This window comes from Pundamilia nyererei, unplaced genomic scaffold, assembly GCF_000239375.1.
Source record: "Pundamilia nyererei isolate P.nyererei 1_Seehausen unplaced genomic scaffold, PunNye1.0 scaffold00399, whole genome shotgun sequence".
NCBI classification, from domain to species: Eukaryota; Metazoa; Chordata; class Actinopteri; order Cichliformes; family Cichlidae; genus Pundamilia; species Pundamilia nyererei.
Window position 1 is genome coordinate 92,266 of NW_005187800.1, and position 14,108 is coordinate 106,373.

The 14,108-nt window shown below is 40.5% G+C and overlaps 1 protein-coding gene across 1 annotated transcript in view; it reads right to left on the reverse strand.

Moving 5' to 3' along the window:
• The window catches only part of cacna1ba (calcium channel, voltage-dependent, N type, alpha 1B subunit, a), a 305,842-nt gene that overhangs the window by 80,802 nt on the left and 210,932 nt on the right, over positions 1-14,108 (reverse strand). The window contains exons 33-38 of the mRNA XM_013915926.1: positions 9,820-9,930; positions 9,644-9,727; positions 9,075-9,080; positions 6,995-7,111; positions 6,754-6,819; positions 6,572-6,663 (exon numbers count right to left, since the gene is read on the reverse strand). Of these exons, the coding sequence (XP_013771380.1) occupies positions 6,572-6,663; positions 6,754-6,819; positions 6,995-7,111; positions 9,075-9,080; positions 9,644-9,727; positions 9,820-9,930 (476 nt within the window). The remainder of the gene's footprint in view (positions 1-6,571; positions 6,664-6,753; positions 6,820-6,994; positions 7,112-9,074; positions 9,081-9,643; positions 9,728-9,819; positions 9,931-14,108) is intronic.

Here is a 14,108-nt window from a genome sequence, read left to right on the forward strand (position 1 = left end):
AGTTGGTTGCAAATGTGAAGTTTGATTTAACAGATTTGTCTTCCAGGATACAGGCTCCAGGTGGAGCTGGGAGTTAAATAATTCTTCAACTCTCTATCCTGTTTCTGCTGGTGTGCCTCAGGGTTCAGTATTAGGGCCTCTTTTATTCATTATTTACTGTATGTTTTGGAGTTTGTACGTGTTTTGTCTCTAGGGGCCACTGCATATATTTATATATAAACATATATAAATGAAACCACTTTTTTTTACGTTAGTAATTCCTTTTGTGCATAATTTTATATTATTGTTAATAATAAATTAATTAAAGCAACACAACAACCTGAAGAGCCGGTTCGGAACCGGCTCTTTTTAGTGAGCCGAACCAAAAGAGCCGGATCTCTAAAAAGAGCCGGAAATCTCATCACTAGCTGGTACACCATCTATCTCATAGGTGTCAAACTCTGGCCCGGCAAGAGTTTGACACATTTGGCCCGCGAAGCCATACCAAATTACTATCAGAGCTGGCCTACTGGTATTATACAGCTAATATATATATTGTTTAGTATTAAGCTTTGCTCCATATTCAATTTTTCAGCAAAACGTGTTTGAGTCCATAAGAAAAGATTCATTCTTATATCTGGAGGAATAAATATATTTCAATAAATATTAACGTTAGTCCGCGACTTTGTTCCAGTTTTGAATTTTGGCCCACTGTGTATTTGAGTTTGACACCCCTGATCTATCTTAACCAAATCCCACAGTTTTTCCATTAACATTGAAAATTATCTTACCCTTCCCTCCCCTCAGGTTAAGAGTTTCGGTGTCATACTTGATAATACTCTTTCATTCCAGTCTCACATTAATTACATAACCCGGTCTGCTTACTTCCATTTACGTAATATTAACCGACTCCATCCCTTCCTTACTCCCCATGCTGCACATCTGTTTAAGCTGGCTTATTCGCTTTAATGCTGATTTTATCTGTTGTCAAGCTCTGTTTTGTCATTTTAACTTATTTTATGTATTTTATGACTACTGTTCCTTTTATTAATTTTGTTTTTTGTAAGGTGACCTTGGGTTTCTGAAAGGCACCCTCAAATAAAATGCTTTATTATTATTATTATTTGGTCCTTCTGAGCCGGAACCCAAAACACATCGCATCCAACGAGGAGAGGGAGATGATGCCGCCCCAGTCTGCTAGCAGCCAGCGTCTGGAACGCCCGACGAAAGCCCTGGTGCTTAAATTTGTCGCCAGGCCAGGCAGTGTGTGTCTGAACTTCCCTCGGGTTGGATGGCGATTGACGGGATCCAGAGACTTTTCTGATGAACGAAATCAACACAAACAGTGAGTAGAAAAGGCCTTATGCGTCACCGAGACTGCGCGTGCAGACGCGAGTCCGGGGGAGCGCTAGTTGCGCGGTTTCCCGTGAACCTAAAACAATAGAGAGCGGCTACGTGACCGTGCGGTTTCTCGCAGGTACGGGAGTGCGCCAGCCATGCGGGACGGTCGCAGGCTACTAAAGAAAAGAAACGGTTCCGTAGCTGCGCAGTTTCACGCGAGCATGGGAGTGTGTTGGACTGTGCGTTCAGGACGCAGGCCCATGAGAACTGTGCGTGCAGATGCAAGCGATAGGCCTATTTTGTGTGTGTGCGTGTGCAGACCAGACGTGGTCTGACGTGGTCTGTTTGAGTGTGGCTGTAATGGAGCCCTGGAGCTTGTAATGGAGAATAAACTGAGTAAGTCTGCCTTGAAAGGGGATGAAATACACTGCAAAGTATTTATTGGGCAGCACGTAGTGTGTAGATCGTTGAAGAATTAAGTGAAATTGTGCGCAAAGCAGAAGTGAATGTGAATGTGTCTGACGTCATGGTGTGTGTGAAAAGGTTCATGGGGTCCATGGGGCAGGTCACCTGCCCCATGGACACAAAAGAAAAAAATTGTTGTGTGGATGAAATATGAATGATAACATGAAGAGTGTTTGGTGTTTCTCATCCTGAAACAACTGTAATCCCACTTTCTGTTTTGAAGAAAGGAGGGTTCACAAAAAAAAAAAACAGAGAGAGAGAGAGATATGTGTGTTGTTTAAGCAGTGATGAGAATAATGAAAACGTGATGAGAGAGGTACATAAAACACACACAAACAAAAAATGCATTAACCATACTAACCCTACATGCATATACACATACAATGAAACTCATGAAGACCAGGCATCATCTTAAGCATGAGATTCTGTTTGTCATCTTGTCCAAGTCACTAGTAAGATGAAAGTGGTACATAGACTAGTGGACTGAATATTGTTAGTAGGACAGATGGTTGCATCATATAGGGAGAAAACAGAATGCTGATGAGGGGTTTTGCATGAATGAGCTGTGTGAGCTGATTGTTGAGTTTCTGGTGTGTGAAGAAGTTTTAACATGGCACACATTTGGTTACATGAGAAGAAACTTATTATGTGATGAGACAACAGGGTTATACTGTATGTTGCGTGTGGCTGAATGGATAAATGTTTGAGTTTAAACTGGCTGATGATTTGTCTTTTGTTACTAAGTTGAGTCTGCCAATTAGGTTTGGTATGATTTCCTCCCTGAGATGAAGAACACATGTCATGATTTAACAAGGCCTTTCCTTCCTTTCCTTTCCTTTCTTTTATTCTTTTTATTTTGTTACTTTCACAGTGCACTGAAAGTTTTGTTTGATAATTTTTCTGTCATCTAAGCAGATCTGAACGTTTGAATAGGAAGAACTACACAACATGTTGTTGCGAACGGTTGCAAAGTGAGTTTCTCCAAAATTAAAATGGGCTCAGGAGAAAGTCGCTTATCTGGGACAATTAAGGAAACAAGTCCCTGTCCAAAAGGATTCAGCAAGGCAATCCGATCTAAAATTCTTCTTTTTCTTTTTGAAATGTCGTCGGTTTTGCTGAGGGTAGAAACGAAATGCGATGATAATTTCCTCTATCAGTAAAAGAAAGAATAACTGAGTGAATGAATGAGTGGAAAAAAAAGGGAAACTGACTGGACTGGTGAAAGCTGACAAGACTTGACTGACTTGACCACTACTTAAGGTTAACCTCCACCTAGACAGGACAAAGGGTGGATGAATCTATGTGTGTTTCTTTTTACAGGAGCACAAAGATGACGGCAACATCCTAGGTTGCATGAGCTTTGGGCCGTGCCGATTTAACCTTTAAATGCCACTTTCTGTGTCTGTGAATTTACCAGTGGTGTGTTATTCATGGGCTTGTGTTGCTCACAAAAGTCACTGTGAGAAAGTGTGTATACACCTGTGCAGCGCTAACATTTACATTTCTTTTCTACAGCAGAGGGTTAATCATGTGATTTGATCATGTGATTTACAGTATTGACACACAACTTGATGTTTTTCTACAACAGGATTACTGAGTTTTTGTGTGAAGAAAACTGTGGTTACAGGCTATATGTTGGTGATGAAATTACACTGTGTTGTTGGAGAAAATGTGAATGTTACAGGGGAAAAGTGAAAACAGTGTGATACTGTGTTTGACACCAGTGTTACTTCTTTTTACAGCGGAGTATTAACTTTATGACCATGGACATGGACATGACTCAAAAAGGGGGGAGAAGATCATAAACAACTTGATCCAATTTCCTTTTAAAAATCTTTTTCTGCGGTGACAACAGGTCAGGATAAGAGTTGTAAATGCAGATAATTCACCAGTTGACTCTAACCCCCACAGGATGCCTACAGTGAGAAGATTTGGGGTGGTTGATAGGAGTCATAAAGAAGGGTTTTGACCAGGCTACAGCTTTGAAGTTAGCTGAAAGTCACATGGACAAACAATAAAATCAACTGATGTGTTTGAATGCCTATGTCTGTATACGTTTGGATTGTAGTGACATTTGATTTTTGAGAATGTTGATTCTTTTTGTTTGACTGTTGACACTCATTTGTTTACTTGCAGGATGTAGGTTACTGTGTATGAGATCAATTAGAAGCAGGTTAACTGCTTACATGAAATTAACTGTGAACTTTTGCTGCAATAGGAGGTGAATGAGACGTGAGGAGCTGTGTATGAATGAAATCTACACTGACACTGCCAAAAACAAGGGTGCATAAGTTGAAATTTAAGTATACAATGACAAAAAGGGGGGAATGTTAAGTCAAATTGTTGAATGTGTCATTGTGGTTCCTAAATTTGTAAAGTGTTAGTTCAAGCAGTAGGATCAAAGCCATTCCTTTGTCTCTGACCACCTCTCCAGCCACTCTGTGCTGGGTGAGGTTTTATTGCAGATACATCCTATCTGAAATATCTGATTCTTGTGTGGTAAGCTTCCTGCCCTTTTGTGGCTTCACTGTGTTCTTCATGGTGAACCAATACAGAAATGGAACCATATATTGGGTGTGGGGGAGATTACCATTTTATGACTAAGAATGTTGTTAGAAACAGTTGGAAGTGTCAGGTCAAGGAATGTTATTTTACTGCCACTGTGTTATTATTCACATGTACGGTCATTATTTCATCATTACTTCATTAGTCTGCATCACTTATCATCAGTTTATCATCAATATTATGATGTATCATTTATCATTTAGTAAATCTGCTAACGGTGTTTGCTGAGTGATCTTGTATTCCTTGTATTCCAGAGCACGCAGAATAAAACACATTCTAGATATAATACTCTATCATGCATAGCACCAGCATAGCTGTAGGTCCAGGCAGCCCAAGTCAGATAAGGACACCGAACTTTCGTTGGCCTGGACCTACACTCTCACAAAACTGCACACTCGTGTACACAATTGTTTATGCTGCCAAATACCGATGATTGGAAACATCTGGTTTCAAGCCTGGGAAAGTGTTGTTGTTCTGAGAAGAGGAGGTCCAGGAATTGTCTTGACGTCATAATGGCTATAAAGCTTTCTGTAACGAGCAGAGAGGCGAAGACCGTAGTGCTTCCCACACTGTGTAAACTGTGTGTGTTTAATAAATCACTTTTTAGACACCTCCGAGGACTCTGTCTGCACTTGTTTTTCCTTCCAAATCAAAAGAACCTTACAGAGCCTATCTTCACCACATATAGGTGTTTTAATAAAATAATTTGTGTTGACCCACTATGGACTTTCAGTCGTATGTCTCTTCCTCAAAATTTGAACCGCGACAGAAGTCACGCACACAGAGAGACACATTCTCACACATTCACTCAAACACACACACACACACACACTCTCACATGCATACACACACACACATACACACATTCTCACATACACACACACACACGTTCTTGCACATGCATATAGATGTTTACACATACACACACATAGTGCCTTGTCTTAGAACCATTGGGGGGGTTTACGGTGGGAGGTGCTTTTGCTGTGGTGTGTATTGTTTGAACTGTTTTCCCAATAAAAGGCAGCAAGCGGAGGCCGGATTTGGGGTCATTTTGTGGTAGGATACGAAGTGCGTTCCTGAGATACTGACGAGGCCTCCCTTGCAAGTAAATTGATTGTCTTGTGTTCTTCATGATGAATAAGTCTCTAAACTAGCGGGGCTTGTGGAAGCACAGACCCAACAATAACAAAGAGAGGGAAGGTAGTCAGAAGTAAGGGGGATCGAACTAGGCAACAATGCAGACATAAAGGACCACTACAAATACCTGGGGATCCCACAGGAAAATGGAAACCATGACGAGGCTGCTGGCAAAGCTGCAACCACCAAGTACCTGCAGAGGGTCAGGCAAGTCCTGATGAGTCAGCTGAACGGTAAGAACAAGATCTGGGGTATCAACACTTACGCCCTGCCCATGATTAACCCTGCTGGGACAATAAGCTGGGGAAAGGAGGACATAGAAGGCCACTGACATCAAGACAAGGAAGCTCCTGATCATTCATGGAGGGTTTCAGTCCAAGTCCAGCACCCTGAAGCTGTATGCTAAATGGAAGGAAGGAGGCCGGGAACTGGTGAGTGTTAGCACCACGGTCCAGGATGAGACAACAAATATCAGGAAGATGGCCCCAACAAACCACGTGCTCACGTCTACCATACCAGGCAAGACCCCAGGTGAAGGCTGTGTAAAGATGCCCCTGAGACAATCCTGCACATAACAGCAGGATGCAAGATGGAACGCCATAACCAAGTGCCCGGATGGTTGGACTTTAACAAGGTTCCAAGTAGAGCTTCAACATGCATAAGAAGAAATAGGAGTGAGACAAAACTTTTTTGTGAGCTTGCAATTTATTATGTGCAGTGCAGCGAGGAGCGCTTGGACCTCTACGTTGGAGCAACCAAATAGCCACTCCATAAATGGATGGCGTCCACATATAAGAGCCCCCTCGACACAACAAGACTCAGCTGTACATCTGGAGCTAAAGGATAAAGGACACTACCAATGTTCATACTTTGGACCCAGAGGACAGATGGTTTGAAAACAAGTAAAATAGGCCATCTATGTCCACTGTGAATGACAATCATTGAACAGCCATCTTCAGGCACTATCACATTGACAAACTGCCTGGTGAGATGACAGCAAACCCGATCAGCATTTACAACTGAGTGATAAAACTCTTTGCTTAATGTGCTCATGGACCAATGTATATATTTAAGTTATGTATACCTGAACAGTAGCATGAGAGCCTGAAGGAATGTGCGGAAGTTGTTGTGGTGATTTATAGCTGTATCCTCATTCAGCTCAATGTTGCCAAACACCTAGAGCAGAAACATGGATTCAGGCCACAATATTGTAATGGTAAATTACTGCATGAATATCACATTCTCTAACCGAGTAGCATCACACACCTGCATTCCAATGATGGCGTAGATAAAGAACAGCATGGCAATCAGTAGACAAACATAAGGCAGGGCCTAAAGGCAACAACAGGAAACAAAACGTATTTCATTTTAAATACCCACTCTGAGTTCTTCTAGGCAGTGTAGAAGTGTGTGCAGGAAATTGCTGTATGTGGCTTTGGAAGTGTACAGAAAATGTGAATATCAGGGCTAGTCAAGAATGTGTAAGCATTGTACTGTTTATGAGCACCTTAAAAGACTGAACAAAGGTCCACAGCAAAATGCGGATGGTGTATCCCTGCCTCAGCAGCTTTATGAGTCGAGCAGCTCTAAAGAGCCTCAGAAAGCTCAGGTTGAGCAGCCTGTCCTGTTAGACACAGATAAGATAGGGAGCACTTACCCACCAAATATCATTGCTCAATGTTAAACACACTTATGGAAGTCAGCTGGTTACAAACAATCACATGTGGCAAAAGCATACAAGGTCAATACATTCAATTTCGCTAAATGCTGTTCATCACAGTGCTTTAAGAATTATCACTAAAAGGGGGCACAAAGGTTTTCCAGATGGCTCCATTTACTCATAACCTTAGACAACAGTGCACAGACTGGTTGACAAAGGAGCAAAGGAAGCCTCCTAGTAAACACACCTATGGTACCAATTTTGAAATCTTATGTGACCTTGTTCTCAAGTTATTACATTCACAAGATTTTCAGAAAACTTTCTCTGATCTTGAGGTTAAGGTCACCGGGAGTGAATGGTAAATTGACTGGTTCTTATTTAGCGCTTTTCTACTCTGAGCACTCAAAGTACTTTATACAACTTGTACATTCACCCAAGCACTTTTTTCTAAGCTGGTTCTTATTGCTTACTATCTAACATTCACAGGCATTCATACTCCAATGGATGCATTGGAGAGCAACATGGGGTTAGTATCTTGACCAACGACATTTGGCATGCAGACTGGGATTGAACCGCAAATTTTCCAGTTTGTAGGTGACCTCCTCTACCACCAGAGCTACAGCCACCCAGAGTCAAACTTGTCCAAGGTATTTAGTAGATCCACCGATGTTATCAATTCAAAAATCCGAGGTAACGTCCTTTTTATTTATCACATTCACGACATTTTCACTGAGATTCAAACCTGTCTAAGATTTTTAGATACCTAAATGACATCAATTTGAAGCAGAAAATATTTTTTCTCATGGGATCAGTTTCTTGATCATTAATACGCAATTATCATGACCATCAACGACTAGGGATGGACCGATCCGATATTATGTATCGGTCCGATACTGACCTAAATTCCTGAATTGGATATCGGAGAGAAATAAAAAAATGTAATCACATCCATTAAATATCACAAAAGCACCTCACAAAATGAGAGACATGGCATAACTCAGCTCATAACCTTAGGGAGCAGTATGCGCCTCTTCTCTCTCCCTCCCTCTCCTGTTGCTACTTCAATCATGAAACTGATCAATGATCAGCTGATCAGTTTTTCTTTCGCGACTCCCGTCTCTCTTGTTTGTTTTTGGCCCACTTTGCACCAGAAAGAGGAAACCAGGGGCTGAACAACAGCAGCACGTTTAAGCTTGATAAGCTGTTGTTAGAATTGTTAGAATTTATTTAATATTACTTTCTACAACAGGATCCTTTTCTATGTAGCTAATGTAAGTCTAATATATACCCTAGTAAGCTATAGTACTTTTTCCTTTGGTAGGGTACCATCTGTGCAGTCTGCAATTCTGTTGAAGAAAGATGTTGAATCTATTAAATTATTGTATAAAAATAATTGATTTCTGTGTTTTTTGGTTTTGTTTTTGTTTTTTTTACATGTGCATTAAAGTTAATTTAATTGCGCCAATTAAGCAAGTATGGGGTGATTCCCCATACTTGCCAACCTTGAGAACTCAGAATTAGGGAGACATTCAATGGATGTGTGTGTGTGTGTGTGTGTGTGTGTGTGTGTGTGTGTGTGTGTGTGTGTGTGTGGATATATATACACATATTGCAAAAACTTGAATTTTACAGTGTTTATTTATTTAAAACTATTTATTTAAAGTATGTTACATGTTCTTAGCCTGGATACCATGGCTATCAAGTACTGATGTCCCCTAATATGTTTTTGTGAAGTCTAAAGACAATCCAAAAAATATTGTGGGTAAAATAAAGTTTACTGACTTAAGATGCAGTTTAAATCTTGCTAGAAGTTCATTAGACTGCTAGCAAGATGTAAACTGCAGGTTTATAGGGTTTCTTTTCCCTACATCACCAGCATGAAAATGTTTTTATCATAGGACAGTTTTATTTACAGAAACCCACTCACCGTAGTCTAGTGATGTTTTTGGACCATGGCATGCCAACACCATTGACGACAATCAACAACAAATGTGTAGAATGACAGAAAGAGTTGGGAAAGAGAGGCAAGAGAACACAAACAGTCATATTGTACAGCATAAACTGATAACAATCAGCAAATAATCGTATGCAGATACATATACACACGTGTACAGAGATATACTTATAGTATAGTATAATAAAGATATACTTATAGTAGACTGAAAAGTCTGGAATAAATAAAGAAACTACCCACAAAATATGCAAAAACACTGTAAAATATAACTCAGCCAAATATCACACATTGAAGTTTACTCTCTAATGTGGATTCAGAAAAACACCTGTCCTGTAATTATTGCATCGTATCAAAACATTACTACCTCAAATCCTTTCCTTTTCCCCAGCTATATAGCCTCTGTCACGACTCTGCCATGTGACTGACCACTGGCTAGTTAGCTTGCTTGCTAAGCCCCAGTTAATTTTCTAAACTGCAGTGTTTTTATGTATCCCATGAAATATTTAAGTGAGAGTGAGGTGGGTGGGAAAAAGTGCTCTTACATTGATTTCCGTCACCAGGATGTCAGTAATGCTTCCCAACACTGTCACAAAGTCAAACACGTTCCAAGCATCCTTTAGGTAGTTCTGAAGAAAAAAAGCAAAAAAACAAAAAATAAAATCAGGAGCTGTGCTTTACCTTTAAGAGTATTTAGAGTTGCTTTATAATGACTACCCACCAATGGCCCAAAAGCAATGATCTTGAGAATACATTCCAGAGAGAAGAGAGTGGTGAACACTATGTTGAGGTTCTTTAGCATTACTTCATAGAACTCTGGAGCTCCATAGAACTACAAGAGAAGGGCAAATGAGACGTTAAGGCACATTTTAAGGTGACGAATAACGATTAGCTTAGTGTGTCAGGCTAATGCATTCCTTCTATGTCCATTATATGGAGACTATACCCCATAGTGCTTAAAATATGAAAATCTTGATACAGATGGAAGGAAAGTGGACAATACATGTAGAAAGGCTAATTTATAACATATCCTGTTCTCAAAAACTGACATAACTATAACTCTGGACTCAAGAAATACGTGCTTAAAGGTTTTAAAACATGTGACATCACCGGGTTGGTTAGTTGCTAGTAATAGACTGACACTGTTTGTGTTAGCTAACTACTAACAAAAACAATAACTCAGGGTAAATAAAGGACACTAAAACTAAAAATCAGTTTAAGTGGATCACTTTTGTGCTGCCCTTTGCTGCAACCATGAATTTTAAGTTAAAACTAAGGATACACTATTCACTTTTCTCTGACTGTTAAGCATTCAGTGGCTCTCTGTTGTCTGGCTAGTTGCAGTGAAACAGAAATTCCGCCTACCACACATATTAACCAATTTTTCCTGCAGATATGCTGATGTATTTCCTGATTTTGCTTCAGTAAAAAAAAAAACACAGTTATGTTTGTGATGTGATGTGAATGTATTAATCACTAGTGTAAACTGTATGGATCTGCTTGGGAAAAGAAAGATTGTTTTATTCCATAAAATACCACTTATCGCATCACCTGATTGTGCTGCTTTGAACACCCTGCTAGATGAGGAAAATAAGAGTTTTTGACTCTAGCTTGTTGGCCCGGTAAACCACCTGTCACCTGAATCAAACGGGCTGTCTTCCACATTGTCCTTATTCAAAACGTTTTTTACAAACCTGAACCTTAAGGCTAACAGGTGGATTTTCCCATGTCAGTGTAGCTAGTCAGACAATGAAGAACTGGGTCTGATGCTAGTTAGCTAACAGAAACTAATTCAGTTAGCTAACTGATTCTACTAATCGCATCTTGGCGAAATCATGTTCTGTACAAGATGCCACTAAATTAAACATGTTCTAAAAACTTTGCGCACATATTTCTTAAAACATCTACAAAAACAGTGCTACATCTATGTTAGTTTTTAAGAGCAGGTCTCAATGGTATAAATTAGAAAAAATTTGAAATTCACACGTAGAAATGAAAGATTCAAGGTGGGGGTAGGGTTTCATCAGGGATTACCTCCGGGCCCCTTTGTGTTTGACTATTATGGGACTATTATCCCTCCAAAACCCCATCCCCTTGGGACTGTGGCTACGTCCACAGTCGCAAGGAACAAGAAACACAGGAACAAGGAACACAGTCCCACAGGAAAACCACCGAGTTTTTTAAATGGACTAACAATGAGGAGGAGTTGTTGCTGCGAGTAACACAAAAGTACAAAGTTGCAAAAGCGAGTGAGAATTAAAGAATTTTAAGAAAAGCGATCTGGAGCATGTACAGACTGATATCAATCTTTAATAAGGCTGTCAAAATTGAGAGCAAACAAAACAACTGCTGTATAATGCCCTCCGCTTTCTCTGTTTAATTGGACACATGACTGCATCATATGACTGACATGCGTCATCATTTTATAAAGTCTGCGTCCACACTGCGACACGAAAGCAACGTTTTCAAATGTATGCATTTTATAGAGCACTTTCCATGAGTGAAAACGTTGTCTCAGTGTGGACGGGAGGCCAAAACGGAGAGAAAACTATGCGTTTTCAAACAAAAACGCATTAGTGTGGAAGTAGCCTGTGTCATCTCCCAGACCACCAAAAACAAAGCACAAATTAGCAAAAAAAGTTTTAAACAAAAATGAAAAGACAGAATAGAATGTACAACTGCAGCAAAGAGTAAAACACTAGATTGTTAAACATTCTCTTCTGTACAGAAACAGTACTGTACAGTCCAGAAAAAGCATTAGTCAAGGTTACAATCTTCTTATGGCCTCAGACAGTGGACAGTGGTCTGTGTTATTTAACAGTCCTATTTTTTGTAAATGGAGAGTCCTCTTCACACACTAAGGTTAATTATGGTGTTCAACAGGGTTCAGTGCTAGGATCAGTTCTTTTTACCTTAAGTTGGGCATACACTGTGCGATTTTTTCAATCGCGTTATTCAGCTCCTGCTCAAACTGTATGATTTACTCTCAGGGGTTAGAAGTTCATAGAGAACAATGCAGGGTCTCACACTATACGGCCCGAGTGCTCACACTTGCGTGTGTCTAACACGAAAGTTATAACACAAAATCTGTCTCTCGCTCTCCCTTTCACTCACACATAGACACATCCACCACCACCATCAATGTTGCTAAATTGCTAATGAAAACTAGAAAATCCATTTTCTGAAGAAACTGCAGTGTGATTGCTGATAGCTGAATGTTTTGAGCTGAAATGAAATAAATGCTGAATTTAAGTAAAAAAATGTTTAATGAGATGAAAAATACAGAATTATTCACCTGAAAACAAAAGTGCAGAACTGCTAAAGGCTGATGTTAACACAGAAGAAGTTTGAAAGCAGTTTTGAGTCACAAAGCATCTGAATGAATATTAAAAGTTCATATTCTTTTAATCACCAAATCACTGAAATGTGGGAGAACTCACTACAGAAAGATCAATGCTGTAAGTTTTAATGATCCAGTCAGAAAGGATGATTCTTAAAGTCATCAACTGACTCCAAATGCCCAGGTTTGAACCACCTATCTGCTAAAAACAAATCCACCAATCAAACAGAAGCCTGAATTTCATGGGCCAATCAGAATGCTTGATCCAGTTGTCCAGGACTAACTACTGATATACAACTACTCTGTGGCAAAACCCTGTCAAATCTGCCTCGGTGCACCTGTTGAACAATTGCTTCTAAATCCAAGACCCTAACTCCCATCAAAATCATTTTCAAAAGGTGAATATCCCGAGGACCTGTTCTACACAACTAATAGTTATGTCTATAACTTCTGTTCCCTGAAGGAGAGGAACAAGGTACAACACATAAGTATGGGATATCACGCCCTTGCGTGTCCTGGCTGAAGAAATCTTTATTCACACCTTTAAGGCAGATGACGCGCACGGCCCCACCTGCACATATAGCCGCTGTCATCACAGTCATCCCTCAGTTCAATAGCCGCTCTTCACTGAGCCAAACTGCTCAGTGGGGCCACCTTGTGTTGTACCTCGTTCCTCTCCTTCAGGGAACAGAAATTATAGACATAACTATTCGTCCCTTTCAGTCGATTCACTCGGTACAACACATAAGTATGGGACATATATACACGCCCCACAGAGCAGCCACCGAACCGGAATCAGACCAAGACATCCTTAGTGAGCGGTAGACCCAGCAGAAAGAACAGTATGAGCCACCGAAGGGGCTGTAACGTCCAACCGATAAAACCGCACAAAAGTGTGCGGTGATGCCCAACTAGCTGCCGCACAAATATCAGCTACAGGCACCTCTTTAAAAAGAGCCCATGAGGTTGTCATCCAGAAGTGGAATGAGCTCTCACCCCCTGGGGCAAAGCAAGACCTCTGGTGCCATATGCCAGTGAGATAGCTTCTATAATACAGTGGGACAGCCTCTGTTTAGACAGACCTCTACCTCTATTTGGATTAGCGAAGCAGACAAACAGCTGGCCACATAAACGCACATTCTGAGTGCGCTCAATGTAGGTGCGTAGCACACGCACTGGACAAAGAGAATGCATCCTCTTCTGCTTCTCAGATGCAAAAGGAGGGGAGCAAAAGCTCAGCAACTCAAACTAAGAGCTATAAGATGCAGGCATGATCTTGGGAAAATAGGTAGCATTTGAACGCAATACGACCTTGTGGCCATCAGGAGAGAACTGTGTGCAGGAGGGATGCACAGACAGCGCATGAAGGTCACCCACTCACCTTGCCGAAGCCAAAGCGAGAAGTAATGCAGTCTTATATGAAAGAAATTTAATATCCACAGACTCAATGGGTTCAAACAAAGGGCCTCCAGCACCAAAGATAAGTCCCAAGCAGGGACAGAGGGGCTTGAGCACCCGCCCCTTTCCTGATGGGTGCCCAAAGTGCCCTTTTGTTGAGGCAACTTTTAAAAAAAATATATATATATATATATATTTTTTTATGTGTGTGTGCGTGCGTGCGTGTGGAGTCCTGTCTGTGCCCCTCAACAATAATATTTAACTATTAATCA